Source organism: Leuresthes tenuis, unplaced genomic scaffold, assembly GCF_036924035.1.
Source record: "Leuresthes tenuis unplaced genomic scaffold, fLeuTen1.0.hap1 SCAF_14, whole genome shotgun sequence".
Classification (NCBI taxonomy): Eukaryota; Metazoa; Chordata; class Actinopteri; order Atheriniformes; family Atherinopsidae; genus Leuresthes; species Leuresthes tenuis.
The window spans coordinates 2,507,867-2,527,500 of record NW_027325368.1 but is presented as its reverse complement, the minus strand read 5'-3'; the positions used below and the strand labels follow the sequence as shown (position 1 = coordinate 2,527,500).

The window sequence follows — 19,634 nt, the reverse complement described above, 5'->3', positions numbered from 1 at the left end:
TCATCCATCCATCCCTCCATCATCCATCCATCCATCCATCCATCCATCATCCATCCATCCATCCATCCCTCCATCCCTCCATCCATCCATCCATCCATCCATCATCCATCCATCCCTCCATCATCCATCCATCCATCCATCCATCATCCATCCCTCCATCCATCCATCCCTCCCTCCATCCATCCATCCATCCATCCCTCCATCCATCATCCATCCCTCCCTCCATCCATCCATCCATCCATCCATCCCTCCCTCCCTCCCTCCCTCCCTCCCTCCCTCCATCCATCCCTCCATCCATCCATCCCTCCCTCCCTCCCTCCCTCCCTCCCTCCCTCCCTCCCTCCCTCCCTCCCTCCCTCCTTCCTTCCCTCCATCCCTCCTTCACCTCTTTCCTTCCTTCACCTCTTTCCTTCCTTCCTTCCTTCCTTCCTTCCTTCCTTCCTTCCTTCCTTCCTTCCTTCCTTCCTTCCTTCCTTCCTTCCTTCCTTCCTTCCTTCCTTCCTTCCTTCCTTCCTTCCTTCCCTCCCTCCTTCACCTCCTTCCTTCCTTCCTTCCTTCCATCCCTCCTCCCTTCCCTCCCTCCTTCACCTCCTTCCTTCCTTCCTTCCTTCCTTCCTTCCTTCCTTCCTTCCTTCCTTCCCTCCCTCCCTCCCTCCCTCCCTCCCTCCCTCCTTCCTTCCTTCCTTCCATCCCTCCTCCCTCCCCTCCTTCCCTCCCTCCTTCACCTCCTTCCTTCCCTCTTTCCTTCCTTCCTCCCTTCCCTCCCTCCTTCACCTCCTTCCTTCCCTCTTTCCTTCCTTCCTCCCTTCCCTCCCTCCTTCACCTCCTTCCTTCCTCCCTCCCTTCCCTCCTTCCTTCCTTCCTTCCTTCCTCCCTCCCTCCCTCCCTCCCTCCCTTCCTTCCTTCCTTCCTTCCTTCCTTCCTTCCTTCCTTCCTTCCTTCCTTCCTTCCTTCCTTCCTTCCTTCCTTCCTTCCTTCCTTCCTTCCTTCCTTCCTTCCCTCCCTCCTTCACCTCCTTCCTTCCTTCCTTCCTTCCATCCCTCCTCCCTTCCCTCCCTCCTTCACCTCCTTCCTTCCTTCCTTCCTTCCTTCCTTCCTTCCTTCCTTCCTTCCTTCCTTCCTTCCTTCCTTCCCTCCCTCCCTCCCTCCCTCCCTCCCTCCCTCCCTCCTTCCTTCCTTCCTTCCATCCCTCCTCCCTCCCCTCCTTCCCTCCCTCCTTCACCTCCTTCCTTCCCTCTTTCCTTCCTTCCTCCCTTCCCTCCCTCCTTCCTTCCTTCCTTCCTTCTTTCCTTCCTTCCCTCCTTCCTTCCTTCCTTCCTTCCCTCCTTCACCTCCCTCCCTTCCTTCCTTCCTTCCTTCCTTCCTTCCTTCCTTCCTTCTTTCCTTCCTTCCTTCCTTCCTCCCTCCGTCCCTCCTTCCTCCCCTCCTTCCTTCCTTCCTTCCTTCCTTCCTTCCTTCCTTCCTTCCTTCCTTCCTTCACCACCTTCCTCAGCTGCAGGTTTTCCTCACTCAGGATCAGACAGAGTTTAACTGACATTTCAGCCTTAAAACTTGATTATTACTTTGCAGGTTTTCCATTTAATTCCAGCTGAACGATCCCTCAGAGTAACTGAGAACATCGTGAGTCACCTGCGAGCGGAGACCTGCTCATCGTGCAGCCGTAAGGCCTTCAGGATAACGCCGAACAGTAGATATATGCTGCAGGGATCTGTGGGAACAGGAAGAGGCTCAAGCAGCCGAGTGATGTTTTCATCTGAGTGGAGAAACCTCCTTTAAATCTCTGCAGCCCCAGAGGTTTGCGATGCACGAGGCTGCTGGGGAATGGATGAGGCCAGACTTCATGAGTTTAAATGGGGAAGCTGGGCCTGCGAGGAGCTGTTTACAGACTGTTTAAAGACTTCCTGCACAGCAGAGTTACTCTAATGAACAACTGTTCCAACTGAAGGATTAATAACAGCCAATAATGAGCACCAAAGATATTTTGTCTTTGTTCTCGGTCTTTAAAGCTCACACTATATGTGGGGAATGTAGAGCTCACCTAACTGGTCTCCTAACTGGTCTCCTAACTGGTCTCCTAACTGGTTTCCTAACTGGTTTCCTAACTGGTCACCTAACTGGTTTCCTAACTGGTTTCCTAACTGGTTTCCTAACTGGTCTCCTAACTGGTTTCCTAACTGGTCTCCTAACTGGTTTCCAAACTGGTTTCCTAACTGGTCTCCTAACTGGTTTCCAAACTGGTTTCCTAACTGGTTTCCTAACTGGTTTCCTAACTGGTTTCCTAACTGGTTTCCTAACTGCTCTCCTAACTGGTCTCCTAACTGGTTTCCTAACTGCTCTCCAGCCTGTGAAACCTCTGCAGATGGTCCAGAACGCGGCGGTGCGTCTGGTCTTGGATCAGCCTAAAAGAACATGTCCCCCCCTCTGTTCATTGAGCTCCTCTGGCTGCCCTTAGCATCAGATCCAAGTCCCTGATGTTAGCTACAAAGAGCTTAATGGAGCGGCTCCATCTGCTTGAATGCTCCTGCAAAGGCTTCTGTCCCAACTGGGTCCCTCCGTTGGTCCCAGGATTGTCGTCTAGCAGCTCCTACACCACGCCTAAGACAATCCAAACTCTGTTCATGTGTCGTCCCACGATGGTGGAATGACCTACCGAGCGCTACCAGAACAGGGGCGTCCCTGTCTATCTTCAAGAAGCTCCTGAAAACCCAGCTCTTCAGAGAGCATCTCCTATCCCAGCACTTACCTTGTACTTCCCTCCCCCCCTCTATCTCTGCTCTTTATCTTTCTGCTCTTCCTTCTATGCCTGCACCCTATCTCTACTCTGTCCCCTCTGACAGAGTCGGACTCCTGGGTTCCTTCTATGGAGCTTATTGTTAGCTTTTTATAAAGCTGTTATATCTTCATTTGTAAGTCGCTTTGGATAAAAGCGTCTGATAAATACAGAAACATGAACATAGAGCCACCAGGGCCAGAGCAGCACTAACATCCCATGACTGCTCAGTATGTAACGGGAAGGTCGAATCCTCACAGAGACAAATACAAACAACTCTGCAGCTGGTCTCAGCTCAAGGAAGCGCCGGGGGAGACCGGGGCTCAGGTCAAACCGGGGCAGCCATCGGTTCATCCATAACCGTAACACGGGAGGTTGCCACTTACATTTAGTTTTCCTTTAGCTTCCTCTGTGCTTCACTTTGTTGTCTGGGACTCCGGTCATTAGTGGAGAGGAAAAACAGCAGCAATCCAACAACGATAAGTGGATAAAACAGACAAATAAATCGGATGTAAAGCGTAATAAAGCAACCTGATGTCCCCATGTGGGAGGGGCCAGATGTCAAACGATGATTCAACCAATCAGAGATCTTCTTAATGCTAACCTTCCTGCAAACCCCCACCAACAGCCAAAAGAGCCGCTCTCCTGCAGTCTGTCAGAGTTTAAAGCAGCTTAAAACCACTGAAAGTTGTTTCCCAGCCTCCCAGAAACATGACGTACAGAAGCTTCGAGAGGCTAACCATTCGGCTTCCGCTGACTTTGCCCTCCTGCATTTTGGTCTGATGCTGCTGCTGCGATGCGTGTTTACAGGTAAGACAACACAGATTCTGACCAACGCAGTGAATCCTGAAGCTGTGGCATTCAGGCCGAACATGGAGAAAGTGTCTGGAACATCCTGCAGACCTGAGGTTTTCCAGACCAAGCAGTCAGGAGAGAATCGGCTTCATTCGGAGCTTCTGTGTCCAACAGACGCACAAACCGTGTCAGACGCTCATGAAGCCTTTCGGGGTTTTTAAAAAGCCCGACAGGAAACAGATGATGTCACAGAGCTGTTGTTTAACCAGACTCCAAACTTCACTCCCCAGAACAAGGAAGCACAGAGTTCCCGTGCTGCAGCACAAATCAAGCGCGCCCTCCCAGACGTGGCGAGCTCCCCTCAGCGCGGCGCTCTGTTTGCTTTGCGGGCGTTCGGGGTTATGACTCATCTGTCACCGGAGCGGCTGGCAGCACAAACACACGAGTTAAACTGACTTTCTTTGGCAGAACAAAATGTAACAGGCCTGAATTACATGTTGAAGCATTCATGGGAGCAGAAAGTGCTTCTTGGCCATCAAAATGTTTTAAATATGTATGTTCGTGTGTTTTTGCAGCTGGTTGTTTAGTTACTTTTAAAGGTGCTTAAAGCAGATTATCTAATTGAAAACTTTGTTGTGAGAATTTGCTAATAATGATAAGCTGAACACAAGTCTTCTCATTGAATTATGTATCAGTAGAAGCTCTGTTTGCATGACTCAGTTCATTAGAACCATCTCCGTCTGTGTCTTTCAGTTCCTCTTCCTGTCCGAGGTGCTACAGTGGAGAGCTCAGACCACTCCGGATCACGTCCTGTACACTCTGCTCAACTCCAGGGTAAAAATCTGTAGCTCACACACACAAAGATGCTAAAGTGAAGATGATGTTGAATACTTACTTTAACGAGGTCATGATAAAGTGAATCTCTGGTCTGAGCTCCTTTATCCTCCAACACAGCCTGAACCCTCTGAGACCAGCTTTCTGTCATTTCTTTAAGGAGTCTTCAGGAATAGTTCTCCAGGCTTCTTGAAGGACATCCCAAAGCTCTTCTTTGGATGTGGGCTGCCTTTTGTTCCGTTCTCTGTCAGATGATCCCACACTGCTTCAATAATGTTGAGGTCCGGGCTCTGGGGAGGATTCTTCCCTCCATAAGACCTGTTGCCACTGATTTTCAGTCCACTTCTTGTGTCATTTGGCACAGCTCAGCCTTTTCTCCCTGTTTCCCTTCCTTAAGAACGGCTTCTTGACAGCCACCCTTCCATGGAGACCATTTCTGATGAGGCTTGGGCCAAAGTTTGCATGAAAGTGCGGCTGCTTGGAGCAGAAATTTGGATAATTGAAGGATGGATCGAGACTTTTAATGCTGTAAATATTTCTAATTTCATGGTGAAATGACCAGTTCAGAGCAGATGGACCTCTGACCCCTGAATACATCCAGAAAATGAACACATTTTTCTGCTTTAAGGCTTTAAAAGATGCATTTTTAAGGAACTGTGTCTGAAACTGTCCAGTTATCTAGTTCCAGCTCAAAAGGCTGCGATGCAGTTAAAGCTGAGGTCATTTAGCTTTTTTCTTCACACTGAATGAATGAATAAATGAATGCATGTAACTTTTCCCATTTTTAGCACATAGCAGTGTGAGTAATGCCAGAAATCCCTGTTCTGAGGCAGATTTGCCATGAACTGGCTGCAGGAAATAAACGGTCTGAAACATCCGAACCTGTTCACAGCAGAGATGGTAAATCTGACGTATCAATCCTGCCTGCCTGTGCTTGTGTGTGATCTCCAGGGTACGATAGCCAGCTCTCTGACTTGTGTTCAGCTGCACAAGCGGGCGGAGAAGATCGCCGCCATGCTGGCTGAACGGGGCCACCTGCAGGACGGAGACCACGTTGCACTGGTTTACCCTCCAGGTAAAAACTCTGCCCTCATGTTCTCCACATGGAGCTCTCTGCATTGATGCTTCATTGATTAAAGGTTTGTCCTCAGCTGCAAACAATGTAAAGAGAAGGCAAAAGTTTCCCAGCGTGGACTTAAGAAAGAGTCAAAGTGTACTTTATGTTGTCATTTTAAATTAAGCTTCTGCCACCAGATGCCCTCATGTGGCCCAAAAATGAGGGAAAAATGCAAACTGCTCAGCTTCCCTCTGAATTGGTTGTGAACAAGGACAGAGTGTTGTTTTTAAAGAGGAAAGACAGACCAAAGGCATCTGGGAACACGAGTCTGATCGACCGCGGTGCCGCAGGGATGATTAAGGACAACGGAAAGAATCTTAATTCTAAGGCTTCTTCAGCTTCTTTAGTCAGAGGCTGCTTTAGTCAGAGGCTTGTTTAGTCAGAGGCTGCTTTAGTCAGAGGCTGCTTTAGTCAGAGGCTTCTTCAGTCAGAAGCTTCTTTATTCAGAGGCTTCTTTATTCAGAGGCTGCTTTAGTCAGAGGCTGCTTTAGTCAGAGGCTGCTTTAGTCAGAGGCTGCTTTAGTCAGAGGCTGCTTTAGTCAGAGGCTTCTTTATTCAGAGGCTTCTTTATTCAGAGGCTGCTTTAGTCAGAAGCTTCTTTAGTCAGAGGCTGCTTTAGTCAGAGGCTTCTTCAGTCAGAGGCTTCTTCAGTCAGAGGCTTCTTCAGTCAGAGGCTTGTTTAGTCAGAGGCTGCTTTAGTCAGAGGCTTCTTCAGTCAGAGGCTGCTTTAGTCAGAGGCTTCTTTATTCAGAGGCTGCTTTAGTCAGAAGCTTCTTTAGTCAGAGGCTGCTTTAGTCAGAGGCTTCTTTAGTCAGAGGCTGCTTTAGTCAGAGGCTGCTTTAGTCAGAGGCTTCTTTATTCAGAGGCTGCTTTAGTCAGAAGCTTCTTTAGTCAGAGGCTGCTTTAGTCAGAGGCTTCTTTAGTCAGAGGCTGCTTTAGTCAGAAGCTTCTTCAGTCAGAGGCTGCTTTAGTCAGAGGCTGCTTTAGTCAGAGGCTTCTTCAGTCAGAGGCTTCTTCAGTCAGAGGCTTCTTCAGTCAGAGGCTTCTTCAGTCAGAGGCTTGTTTAGTCAGAGGCTGCTTTAGTCAGAGGCTTCTTCAGTCAGAGGCTGCTTTAGTCAGAGGCTGCTTTAGTCAGAGGCTGCTTTAGTCAGAGGCTTCTTCAGTCAGAGGCTGCTTTAGTCAGAGGCTTCTTCAGTCAGAGGCTTCTTCAGTCAGAGGCTGCTTTAGTCAGAGGCTTCTTCAGTCAGAGGCTTCTTTAGTCAGAGGCTTCTTCAGTCAGAGGCTGCTTTAGTCAGAGGCTGCTTTAGTCAGAGGCTGCTTTAGTCAGAGGCTTCTTTATTCAGAGGCTGCTTTAGTCAGAGGCTTCTTTATTCAGAGGCTGCTTTAGTCAGAGGCTGCTTTAGTCAGAGGCTGCTTTAGTCAGAGGCTTCTTTAGTCAGAGGCTGCTTTAGTCAGAGGCTTCTTTAGTCAGAGGCTTCTTTAGTCAGAGGCTGCTTTAGTCAGAGGCTGCTTTATTCAGAGGCTTCTTTAGTCAGAGGCTTCTTTAGTCAGAGGCTTCTTTATTCAGAGGCTTCTTTATTCAGAGGCTTCTTCAGTCAGAGGCTGCTTTAGTCAGAGGCTGCTTTAGTCAGAGGCTGCTTTAGTCAGAGGCTGCTTTAGTCAGAGGCTGCTTTATTCAGAGGCTTCTTCAGTCAGAGGCTGCTTTAGTCAGAGGCTTCTTTAGTCAGAGGCTGCTTTATTCAGAGGCTTCTTCAGTCAGAGGCTGCTTTAGTCAGAGGCTTCTTTAGTCAGAGGCTTCTTTATTCAGAGGCTGCTTTAGTCAGAGGCTTCTTCAGTCAGAGGCTGCTTTAGTCAGAGGCTTCTTTAGTCAGAGGCTTCTTTATTCAGAGGCTTCTTCAGTCAGAGGCTGCTTTAGTCAGAGGCTGCTTTATTCAGAGGCTTCTTCAGTCAGAGGCTTCTTTAGTCAGAGGCTTCTTTAGTCAGAGGCTGCTTTAGTCAGAGGCTGCTTTAGTCAGAGGCTTCTTCAGCCAGAGGCTTCTTTAGTCAGAGGCTGCTTCAGAACAAGGACAGAGTGTTGTTTTTAAAGAGGAAAGACAGACGAAAGGCATCTGGAAACACGAGTCTGATCGACCGCGGTGCCGCAGGGATGATTAAGGACAACGGAAAGAATCTTAATTTCCCTGAGAGACACGGAGCCTCGTGTCGAGTCACAAACTCACCGGCATCAACACATTGTGTTAAAGCAGAGCTCGATCGACAGCCTCCACGGCTCAATAATCACCCCTCAAATCCTGCTCTTTTCCTTCCATCCTTCACTTCCTGTTCCTGGTTTTCTCCGTTCTCTTCACTCATCTCCTCATCTCGCTTCCTTCTTCCCATCCTGCCTTTCTTTCCTCTTCCTCTCTTAATAATGTCGCTTATCTCCCGCCCGTCGAGCTCTTCTTACTCACTCTCCTCTTCCTGCAGGTATCGACCTCATCGCTGCGTTTTACGGCTGCCTTTACGCCGGCTGTGTGCCGATCACAGTCCGGCCGCCGCACCCACAGAACATCGCCACCACGCTGCCCACCGTCAAGATGATCGTGGAGGTAAAGTCAGATTATCCTGCTGAAGGGCTTAAAGCAGCAGAAGTTGGGATGAAACTGGAGGTAGAAGGGCTTAAAGCAGCAGAAGTTGGGATTAAACTGGAGGTAGAAGGGCTTAAAGCAGCAGAAGTTGGGATTAAACTGGAGGTAGAAGGGCTTAAAGCAGCAGAAGTTGGGATGAAACTGCAGGTAGAAGGGCTTAAAGCAGCAGAAGTTGGGATGAAACTGCAGGTAGAAGGGCTTAAAGCAGCAGAAGTTGGGATTAAACTGCAGGTAGAAGGGCTTAAAGCAGCAGAAGTTGGGATGAAACTGCAGGTAGAAGGGCTTAAAGCAGCAGAAGTTGGGATGAAACTGCAGGCAGAAGGGCTTAAAGCAGCAGAAGTTGGGATGAAACTGCAGGTAGAAGGGCTTAAAGCAGCAGAAGTTGGGATGAAACTGCAGGTAGAAGGGCTTAAAGCAGCAGAAGTTGGGATGAAACTGGAGGTAGAAGGGCTTAAAGCAGCAGAAGTTGGGATGAAACTGGAGGTAGAAGGGCTTAAAGCAGCAGAAGTTGGGATGAAACTGGGGGTAGAAGGGCTTAAAGCAGCAGAAGTTGGGATGAAACTGCAGGTAGAAGGGCTTAAAGCAGCAGAAATTGGGATGAAACTGCAGGTAGAAGGGCTTAAAGCAGCAGAAGTTGGGATTAAACTGCAGGTAGAAGGGCTTAAAGCAGCAGAAGTTGGGATGAAACTGCAGGTAGAAGGGCTTAAAGCAGCAGAAATTGGGATGAAACTGCAGGTAGAAGGGCTTAAAGCAGCAGAAGTTGGGATGAAACTGCAGGTAGAAGGGCTTAAAGCAGCAGAAGTTGGGATGAAACTGCAGGTAGAAGGGCTTAAAGCAGCAGAAGTTGGGATGAAACTGCAGGTAGAAGGGCTTAAAGCAGCAGAAGTTGGGATGAAACTGCAGGTAGAAGGGCTTAAAGCAGCAGAAGTTGGGATGAAACTGCAGGTAGAAGGGCTTAAAGCAGCAGAAGTTGGGATGAAACTGCAGGTAGAAGGGCTTAAAGCAGCAGAAGTTGGGATTAAACTGCAGGTAGAAGGGCTTAAAGCAGCAGAAGTTGGGATGAAACTGGAGGTAGAAGGGCTTAAAGCAGCAGAAGTTGGGATGAAACTGCAGGTAGAAGGGCTTAAAGCAGCAGAAGTTGGGATGAAACTGCAGGTAGAAGGGCTTAAAGCAGCAGAAGTTGGGATGAAACTGCAGGTAGAAGGGCTTAAAGCAGCAGAAGTTGGGATGAAACTGGAGGTAGAAGGGCTTAAAGCAGCAGAAGTTGGGATGAAACTGCAGGTAGAAGGGCTTAAAGCAGCAGAAGTTGGGATGAAACTGCAGGTAGAAGGGCTTAAAGCAGCAGAAGTTGGGATGAAACTGCAGGTAGAAGGGCTTAAAGCAGCAGAAGTTGGGATGAAACTGCAGGTAGAAGGGCTTAAAGCAGCAGAAGTTGGGATGAAACTGCAGGTAGAAGGGCTTAAAGCAGCAGAAGTTGGGATGAAACTGCAGGTAGAAGGGCTTAAAGCAGCAGAAGTTGGGATGAAACTGGAGGTAGAAGGGCTTAAAGCAGCAGAAGTTGGGATGAAACTGCAGGTAGAAGGGCTTAAAGCAGCAGAAGTTGGGATGAAACTGCAGGTAGAAGGGCTTAAAGCAGCAGAAGTTGGGATGAAACTGCAGGTAGAAGGGCTTAAAGCAGCAGAAGTTGGGATGAAACTGCAGGTAGAAGGGCTTAAAGCAGCAGAAGTTGGGATGAAACTGGAGGTAGAAGGGCTTAAAGCAGCAGAAGTTGGGATGAAACTGCAGGTAGAAGGGCTTAAAGCAGCAGAAGTTGGGATGAAACTGCAGGTAGAAGGGCTTAAAGCAGCAGAAGTTGGGATTAAACTGCAGGTAGAAGGGCTTAAAGCAGCAGAAGTTGGGATGAAACTGGAGGTAGAAGGGCTTAAAGCAGCAGAAGTTGGGATGAAACTGCAGGTAGAAGGGCTTAAAGCAGCAGAAGTTGGGATGAAACTGGAGGTAGAAGGGCTTAAAGCAGCAGAAGTTGGGATGAAACTGCAGGTAGAAGGGCTTAAAGCAGCAGAAGTTGGGATGAAACTGCTGGTAGAAGGGCTTAAAGCAGCAGAAGTTGGGATGAAACTGGAGGTAGAAGGGCTTAAAGCAGCAGAAGTTGGGATGAAACTGCAGGTAGAAGGGCTTAAAGCAGCAGAAGTTGGGATGAAACTGCAGGTAGAAGGGCTTAAAGCAGCAGAAGTTGGGATGAAACTGCAGGTAGAAGGGCTTAAAGCAGCAGAAGTTGGGATGAAACTGCAGGTAGAAGGGCTTAAAGCAGCAGAAGTTGGGATGAAACTGGAGGTAGAAGGGCTTAAAGCAGCAGAAGTTGGGATGAAACTGCAGGTAGAAGGGCTTAAAGCAGCAGAAGTTGGGATGAAACTGCAGGTAGAAGGGCTTAAAGCAGCAGAAGTTGGGATGAAACTGCAGGTAGAAGGGCTTAAAGCAGCAGAAGTTGGGATGAAACTGCAGGTAGAAGGGCTTAAAGCAGCAGAAGTTGGGATGAAACTGCAGGTAGAAGGGCTTAAAGCAGCAGAAGTTGGGATGAAACTGCAGGTAGAAGGGCTTAAAGCAGCAGAAGTTGGGATGAAACTGGAGGTAGAAGGGCTTAAAGCAGCAGAAGTTGGGATGAAACTGCAGGTAGAAGGGCTTAAAGCAGCAGAAGTTGGGATGAAACTGCAGGTAGAAGGGCTTAAAGCAGCAGAAGTTGGGATGAAACTGCAGGTAGAAGGGCTTAAAGCAGCAGAAGTTGGGATGAAACTGGAGGTAGAAGGGCTTAAAGCAGCAGAAGTTGGGATGAAACTGCAGGTAGAAGGGCTTAAAGCAGCAGAAGTTGGGATGAAACTGCAGGTAGAAGGGCTTAAAGCAGCAGAAGTTGGGATGAAACTGGAGGTAGAAGGGCTTAAAGCAGCAGAGGTTGGGATGAAACTGCAGGTAGAAGGGCTTAAAGCAGCAGAAGTTGGGATGAAACTGCAGGTAGAAGGGCTTAAAGCAGCAGAAGTTGGGATGAAACTGGAGGTAGAAGGGCTTAAAGCAGCAGAAGTTGGGATGAAACTGCAGGTAGAAGGGGTTAAAGCAGCAGAAGTTGGGATGAAACTGGAGGTAGAAGGGCTTAAAGCAGCAGAAGTTGGGATGAAACTGGAGGTAGAAGGGCTTAAAGCAGCAGAAGTTGGGATGAAACTGCAGGTAGAAGGGCTTAAAGCAGCAGAAGTTGGGATGAAACTGCAGGTAGAAGGGCTTAAAGCAGCAGAAGTTGGGATGAAACTGCAGGTAGAAGGGCTTAAAGCAGCAGAAGTTGGGATTAAACTGCAGGTAGAAGGGCTTAAAGCAGCAGAAGTTGGGATGAAACTGGAGGTAGAAGGGCTTAAAGCAGCAGAAGTTGGGATGAAACTGCAGGTAGAAGGGCTTAAAGCAGCAGAAGTTGGGATTAAACTGCAGGTAGAAGGGCTTAAAGCAGCAGAAGTTGGGATTAAACTGCAGGTAGAAGGGCTTAAAGCAGCAGAAGTTGGGATGAAACTGCAGGTAGAAGGGCTTAAAGCAGCAGAAGTTGGGATGAAACTGCAGGCAGAAGGGCTTAAAGCAGCAGAAGTTGGGATGAAACTGCAGGCAGAAGGGCTTAAAGCAGCAGAAGTTGGGATGAAACTGCTGGTAGAAGGGCTTAAAGCAGCAGAAGTTGGGATGAAACTGGAGGTAGAAGGGCTTAAAGCAGCAGAAGTTGGGATGAAACTGCAGGTAGAAGGGCTTAAAGCAGCAGAAGTTGGGATGAAACTGCAGGTAGAAGGGCTTAAAGCAGCAGAAGTTGGGATGAAACTGCAGGTAGAAGGGCTTAAAGCAGCAGAAGTTGGGATGAAACTGCAGGTAGAAGGGCTTAAAGCAGCAGAAGTTGGGATGAAACTGGAGGTAGAAGGGCTTAAAGCAGCAGAAGTTGGGATGAAACTGCAGGTAGAAGGGCTTAAAGCAGCAGAAGTTGGGATGAAACTGCAGGTAGAAGGGCTTAAAGCAGCAGAAGTTGGGATGAAACTGCAGGTAGAAGGGCTTAAAGCAGCAGAAGTTGGGATGAAACTGCAGGTAGAAGGGCTTAAAGCAGCAGAAGTTGGGATGAAACTGCAGGTAGAAGGGCTTAAAGCAGCAGAAGTTGGGATGAAACTGCAGGTAGAAGGGCTTAAAGCAGCAGAAGTTGGGATGAAACTGGAGGTAGAAGGGCTTAAAGCAGCAGAAGTTGGGATGAAACTGCAGGTAGAAGGGCTTAAAGCAGCAGAAGTTGGGATGAAACTGCAGGTAGAAGGGCTTAAAGCAGCAGAAGTTGGGATGAAACTGCAGGTAGAAGGGCTTAAAGCAGCAGAAGTTGGGATGAAACTGCAGGTAGAAGGGCTTAAAGCAGCAGAAGTTGGGATGAAACTGCAGGTAGAAGGGCTTAAAGCAGCAGAAGTTGGGATTAAACTGCAGGTAGAAGGGCTTAAAGCAGCAGAAGTTGGGATGAAACTGGAGGTAGAAGGGCTTAAAGCAGCAGAAGTTGGGATGAAACTGCAGGTAGAAGGGCTTAAAGCAGCAGAAGTTGGGATTAAACTGCAGGTAGAAGGGCTTAAAGCAGCAGAAGTTGGGATTAAACTGCAGGTAGAAGGGCTTAAAGCAGCAGAAGTTGGGATGAAACTGCAGGTAGAAGGGCTTAAAGCAGCAGAAGTTGGGATGAAACTGCAGGTAGAAGGGCTTAAAGCAGCAGAAGTTGGGATGAAACTGCAGGTAGAAGGGCTTAAAGCAGCAGAAGTTGGGATGAAACTGCAGGTAGAAGGGCTTAAAGCAGCAGAAGTTGGGATGAAACTGCAGGTAGAAGGGCTTAAAGCAGCAGAAGTTGGGATGAAACTGCAGGTAGAAGGGCTTAAAGCAGCAGAAGTTGGGATGAAACTGCAGGTAGAAGGGCTTAAAGCAGCAGAAGTGGGGATGAAACTGCAGGTAGAAGGGCTTAAAGCAGCAGAAGTTGGGATGAAACTGCAGGTAGAAGGGCTTAAAGCAGCAGAAGTTGGGATTAAACTGCAGGTAGAAGGGCTTAAAGCAGCAGAAGTTGGGATTAAACTGCAGGTAGAAGGGCTTAAAGCAGCAGAAGTTGAGATTAAACTGCAGGTAGAAGGGCTTAAAGCAGCAGAAGTTGGGATGAAACTGCAGGTAGAAGGGTTTAAAGCAGCAGAAGTTGGGATGAAACTGCAGGTAGAAGGGCTTAAAGCAGCAGAAGTTGGGATGAAACTGCAGGTAGAAGGGCTTAAAGCAGCAGAAGTTGGGATGAAACTGCAGGTAGAAGGGCTTAAAGCAGCAGAAGTTGGGATTAAACTGCAGGTAGAAGGGCTTAAAGCAGCAGAAGTTGGGATTAAACTGCAGGTAGAAGGGCTTAAAGCAGCAGAAGTTGGGATGAAACTGCAGGTAGAAGGGCTTAAAGCAGCAGAAGTTGGGATGAAACTGCAGGCAGAAGGGCTTAAAGCAGCAGAAGTTGGGATGAAACTGCAGGCAGAAGGGCTTAAAGCAGCAGAAGTTGGGATGAAACTGCTGGTAGAAGGGCTTAAAGCAGCAGAAGTTGGGATGAAACTGGAGGTAGAAGGGCTTAAAGCAGCAGAAGTTGGGATGAAACTGCAGGTAGAAGGGCTTAAAGCAGCAGAAGTTGGGATGAAACTGCAGGTAGAAGGGCTTAAAGCAGCAGAAGTTGGGATGAAACTGCAGGTAGAAGGGCTTAAAGCAGCAGAAGTTGGGATGAAACTGCAGGTAGAAGGGCTTAAAGCAGCAGAAGTTGGGATGAAACTGGAGGTAGAAGGGCTTAAAGCAGCAGAAGTTGGGATGAAACTGCAGGTAGAAGGGCTTAAAGCAGCAGAAGTTGGGATGAAACTGCAGGTAGAAGGGCTTAAAGCAGCAGAAGTTGGGATGAAACTGCAGGTAGAAGGGCTTAAAGCAGCAGAAGTTGGGATGAAACTGCAGGTAGAAGGGCTTAAAGCAGCAGAAGTTGGGATGAAACTGCAGGTAGAAGGGCTTAAAGCAGCAGAAGTTGGGATGAAACTGCAGGTAGAAGGGCTTAAAGCAGCAGAAGTTGGGATGAAACTGGAGGTAGAAGGGCTTAAAGCAGCAGAAGTTGGGATGAAACTGCAGGTAGAAGGGCTTAAAGCAGCAGAAGTTGGGATGAAACTGCAGGTAGAAGGGCTTAAAGCAGCAGAAGTTGGGATGAAACTGCAGGTAGAAGGGCTTAAAGCAGCAGAAGTTGGGATGAAACTGCAGGTAGAAGGGCTTAAAGCAGCAGAAGTTGGGATGAAACTGCAGGTAGAAGGGCTTAAAGCAGCAGAAGTTGGGATGAAACTGGAGGTAGAAGGGCTTAAAGCAGCAGAAGTTGGGATTAAACTGCAGGTAGAAGGGCTTAAAGCAGCAGAAGTTGGGATGAAACTGCAGGTAGAAGGGCTTAAAGCAGCAGAAGTTGGGATGAAACTGCAGGTAGAAGGGCTTAAAGCAGCAGAAGTTGGGATGAAACTGCAGGTAGAAGGGCTTAAAGCAGCAGAAGTTGGGATGAAACTGGAGGTAGAAGGGCTTAAAGCAGCAGAAGTTGGGATTAAACTGCAGGTAGAAGGGCTTAAAGCAGCAGAAGTTGGGATGAAACTGGAGGTAGAAGGGCTTAAAGCAGCAGAAGTTGGGATGAAACTGCAGGTAGAAGGGCTTAAAGCAGCAGAAGTTGGGATTAAACTGCAGGTAGAAGGGCTTAAAGCAGCAGAAGTTGGGATTAAACTGCAGGTAGAAGGGCTTAAAGCAGCAGAAGTTGGGATGAAACTGCAGGTAGAAGGGCTTAAAGCAGCAGAAGTTGGGATGAAACTGCAGGTAGAAGGGCTTAAAGCAGCAGAAGTTGGGATGAAACTGCAGGTAGAAGGGCTTAAAGCAGCAGAAGTTGGGATGAAACTGCAGGTAGAAGGGCTTAAAGCAGCAGAAGTTGGGATGAAACTGCAGGTAGAAGGGCTTAAAGCAGCAGAAGTTGGGATGAAACTGCAGGTAGAAGGGCTTAAAGCAGCAGAAGTTGGGATGAAACTGCAGGTAGAAGGGCTTAAAGCAGCAGAAGTGGGGATGAAACTGCAGGTAGAAGGGCTTAAAGCAGCAGAAGTTGGGATGAAACTGCAGGTAGAAGGGCTTAAAGCAGCAGAAGTTGGGATTAAACTGCAGGTAGAAGGGCTTAAAGCAGCAGAAGTTGGGATTAAACTGCAGGTAGAAGGGCTTAAAGCAGCAGAAGTTGAGATTAAACTGCAGGTAGAAGGGCTTAAAGCAGCAGAAGTTGGGATGAAACTGCAGGTAGAAGGGTTTAAAGCAGCAGAAGTTGGGATGAAACTGCAGGTAGAAGGGCTTAAAGCAGCAGAAGTTGGGATGAAACTGCAGGTAGAAGGGCTTAAAGCAGCAGAAGTTGGGATGAAACTGCAGGTAGAAGGGCTTAAAGCAGCAGAAGTTGGGATGAAACTGGAGGTAGAAGGGCTTAAAGCAGCAGAAGTTGGGATTAAACTGCAGGTAGAAGGGCTTAAAGCAGCAGAAGTTGGGATGAAACTGCAGGTAGAAGGGCTTAAAGCAGCAGAAGTTGGGATGAAACTGGAGGTAGAAGGGCTTAAAGCAGCAGAAGTTGGGATGAAACTGGAGGTAGAAGGGCTTAAAGCAGCAGAAGTTGGGATTAAACTGCAGGTAGAAGGGCTTAAAGCAGCAGAAGTTGGGATGAAACTGCAGGTAGAAGGGCTTAAAGCAGCAGAAGTTGGGATTAAACTGCAGGTAGAAGGGCTTAAAACAGCAGAAGTGGGGAAAAAGCCTGGAACTCGAGGTGCAGCTGCAGGTTATGTTTAATAATGTCTACCTGAGACACGCCTCAGCAGGTCTGCTTCACCGCCACGGCGCTGAATTTGCCTTTTCTTCGTGGCGCACCTTTCTGCGCAGGTGAGCCGGTCTGTGTGTGTGATGACCACGCAGGTCATCTGCAAGCTGCTGAGGTCCAAGGAGGCGCTGGCGGCCGTGGACGTGCGAACCTGGCCTCCTGTGATGGACACAGGTACACCCTCACAGCCGCTGAACGTGCCGGAAACCATGACAACACGAATATTAACGCATTAAATCTCACTGATGGCGCTTTGTGTGCTCAGATGATTTGCCGAAGAAGAAACCTCCTCTGCTGTATAAACCGTCCAACCCCGACACCCTGGCCTACCTGGACTTCAGCGTCTCCACCACCGGCATGCTCGCTGGAGTCAAGGTGCATGCACACGTGCACGCACACGTGCACGCACACGTGCACTCAGAATATTCTGCAGAGGCTGCTTTAGTCAGAGGCTTGTTTAGTCAGAGGCTGCTTCAGCTTCTTCAGTCAGAGGCTTCTTCAGTCAGAGGCTGCTTCAGCTTCTTCAGTCAGAGGCTTCTTTAGTCAGAGGCTGCTTTAGTCAGAGGCTTGTTTAGTCAGAAGCTGCTTCAGTCAGAGGCTTCTTCAGTCAGAGGCTTCTTTAGTCAGAGGCTGCTTTAGTCAGAGGCTTCTTCAGTCAGAGGCTTCTTCAGTCAGAGGCTGCTTTAGTCAGAGGCTTGTTTAGTCAGAGGCTTCTTCAGTCAGAGGCTTCTTTAGTCAGAGGCTTCTTCAGTCAGAGGCTTCTTCAGTCAGAGGCTGCTTCAGCTTCTTCAGTCAGAGGCTGCTTCAGCTTCTTCAGTCAGAGGCTGCTTCAGCTTCTTCAGTCAGAGGCTGCTTCAGCTTCTTCAGTCAGAGGCTGCTTCAGCTTCTTCAGTCAGAGGCTGCTTCAGTCAGAGGCTTCTTCAGTCAGAGGCTTCTTTAGTCAGAGGCTTCTTCAGTCAGAGGCTTCTTTAGTCAGAGGTTTCTTCAGTCAGAGGCTTCTTCAGTCAGAGGCTTCTTCAGTCAGAGGCTTCTTTAGTCAGAGGCTGCTTTAGTCAGAGGCTTCTTCAGTCAGAGGCTTCTTCAGTCAGAGGCTGCTTTAGTCAGAGGCTTCTTCAGTCAGAGGCTTCTTTAGTCAGAGGCTGCTTTAGTCAGAGGCTTCTTCAGTCAGAGGCTTCTTTAGTCAGAGGCTTCTTCAGTCAGAGGCTGCTTTAGTCAGAGGCTGCTTTAGTCAGAGGCTGCTTTAGTCAGAGGCTTCTTCAGTCAGAGGCTGCTTTAGTCAGAGGCTGGTTTAGTCAGAGGCTTGTTTAGTCAGAGGCTTCTTCAGTCAGAGGCTTCTTCAGTCAGAGGCTGCTTTAGTCAGAGGCTTCTTCAGCTTCTTCAGTCAGAGGTTTCTTCAGCTTCACTGCAACAATGACATCACAGGAGGTCCTACACAATGATTGGTTATCATTACTGAGGATTTGTTCATTTATTCCTCGCTGTAACTACGAAGTGAAACGATGGCACCGTCGGCAGTGAATTGTTCGTGCTGAGTCATCATTTAAATGCACAGAAGCAGTGTAGTAAATATTACGGCTGCACCTCAGCAGTAATTTGGTGCTCCAGAACTTCACTTCTAAGCCTTGACACACCCTAACGGACCTGACCAAACGTATACCGACAGCTTAAAGATGAATCTCTGCATCCCACTAAATATTACTCCTGACAGCATCCGCATCTGTCCTTGTGTCACACGTTAATGAAGGCCACCAATCAGCAGCACAAAGCCACCAATCAGCAGCACAGAGAAGGGAAATCCAGGGCAGGAGGAAACAATGCCAGCATGTTTTCTAAATGGCTCCTTCATTCTGATTAATCGCTTAATGAGCAGATCAGTCTGTGCTCAACAGGCCCAGGTCAGCTCATGTGCTCTTTAATGGTTTTTCTCATCATTTTGCAGCTGTGTCTGAGTTTGAGTTTGTATCAGGTGGAAGAAGCTGTGTTTGACGCCGTTTCTTTTCGGCTGCAGATGTCTCACACAGCCACCAGTGCCTTCTGCCGCTCCATCAAGCTGCAGTGCGAGCTCTACCCGTCCAGAGAGGTCGCCATCTGCCTGGACCCGTACTGCGGCCTCGGCTTCGTCCTCTGGTGCCTTTGCAGGTCAGTCAGACCTGGAACTATAACCCGTGCTAAAGGGAAAGTCGTCTGGTTTAAAGATGTTCCCCGTTTCAGAGGAACTTAGCTCAGATAAAAGGTTCCATCTTCATTTGGTCTGGTTTAAAGATGTTCCCCGTTTCAGAGGAACTTAGCTCAGATAAAAGGTTCCACCTTCATTTGGTCTGGTTTAAAGATGTTCCCCGTTTCAGAGGAACTTAGCTCAGATAAAAGGTTCCATCTTCATTTGGTCTGGTTTAAAGATGTTCCCCGTTTCAGAGGAACTTAGCTCAGATAAAAGGTTCCATCTTCATTTGGTCTGGTTTAAAGATGTTCCCCGTTTCAGAGGAACTTAGCTCAGATAAAAGGTTCCATCTTCATTTGGTGTGGTTTAAAGATGTTCCCCGTTTCAGAGGAACTTAGCTCAGATAAAAGGTTCCATCTTCATTTGGTCCGGTTTAAAGATGTTCCCCGTTTCAGAGGAACTTAGCTCAGATAAAAGGTTCCACCTTCATTTGGTCTGGTTTAAAGATGTTCCCCGTTTCAGAGGAACTTAGCTCAGATAAAAGGTTCCATCTTCATTTGGTCTGGTTTAAAGATGTTCCCCGTTTCAGAGGAACTTAGCTCAGATAAAAGGTTCCATCTTCATTTGGTCTGGTTTAAAGATGTTCCCCGTTTCAGAGGAACTTAGCTCAGATAAAAGGTTCCATCTTCATTTGGTCTGGTTTAAAGATGTTCCCCGTTTCAGAGGAACTCAGCTCAGATAAAAGGTTCCATCTTCATTTGGTCTGGTTTAAAGATGTTCCCCGTTTCAGAGGAACTTAGCTCAGATAAAAGGTTCCATCTTCATTTGGTCTGGTTTAAAGATGTTCCCCGTTTCAGAGGAACTTAGCTCAGATAAAAGGTTCCATCTTCATTTGGTCTGGTTTAAAGATGTTCCCCGTTTCAGAGGAACTTAGCTCAGATAAAAGGTTCCATCTTCATTTGGTCTGGTTTAGAGATGTTCCCCGTTTCAGAGGAACTTAGCTCAGATAAAAGGTTCCATCTTCATTTGGTCTGGTTTAAAGATGTTCCCCGTTTCAGAGGAACTCAGCTCAGATAAAAGGTTCCATCTTCATTTGGTCTGGTTTAAAGATGTTCCCCGTTTCAGAGGAACTTAGCTCAGATAAAAGGTTCCATCTTCATTTGGTCTGGTTTAAAGATGTTCCCCGTTTCAGAGGAACTTAGCTCAGATAAAAGGTTCCATCTTCATTTGGTCTGGTTTAAAGATGTTCCCCGTTTCAGAGGAACTTAGCTCAGATAAAAGGTTCCATCTTCATTTGGTCTGGTTTAAAGATGTTCCCCGTTTCAGAGGAACTTAGCTCAGATAAAAGGTTCCATCTTCATTTGGTCCGGTTTAAAGATGTTCCCCGTTTCAGAGGAACTTAGCTCAGATAAAAGGTTCCATCTTCATTTGGTCTGGTTTAA

General features: G+C 47.9%; 2 protein-coding genes across 5 annotated transcripts in view; both read left to right on the top strand.

Moving 5' to 3' along the window:
- Positions 1 to 19,634, top strand: part of larp4b (La ribonucleoprotein 4B) — a 347,997-nt gene that overhangs the window by 253,774 nt on the left and 74,589 nt on the right. The window lies entirely within an intron of this gene.
- dip2ca (disco-interacting protein 2 homolog Ca) overlaps positions 1 to 19,634 on the top strand; it is a 237,009-nt gene that overhangs the window by 201,207 nt on the left and 16,168 nt on the right. For all 4 annotated transcript variants that reach the window (XM_072363342.1, XM_072363340.1, XM_072363341.1 and 1 more), the window contains exons 24-29: positions 4,319 to 4,399; positions 5,351 to 5,474; positions 7,983 to 8,104; positions 16,097 to 16,208; positions 16,300 to 16,409; positions 18,043 to 18,173. In XM_072363342.1, coding sequence (XP_072219443.1) covers positions 4,319 to 4,399; positions 5,351 to 5,474; positions 7,983 to 8,104; positions 16,097 to 16,208; positions 16,300 to 16,409; positions 18,043 to 18,173 — 680 coding nt within the window. The remainder of the gene's footprint in view (positions 1 to 4,318; positions 4,400 to 5,350; positions 5,475 to 7,982; positions 8,105 to 16,096; positions 16,209 to 16,299; positions 16,410 to 18,042; positions 18,174 to 19,634) is intronic.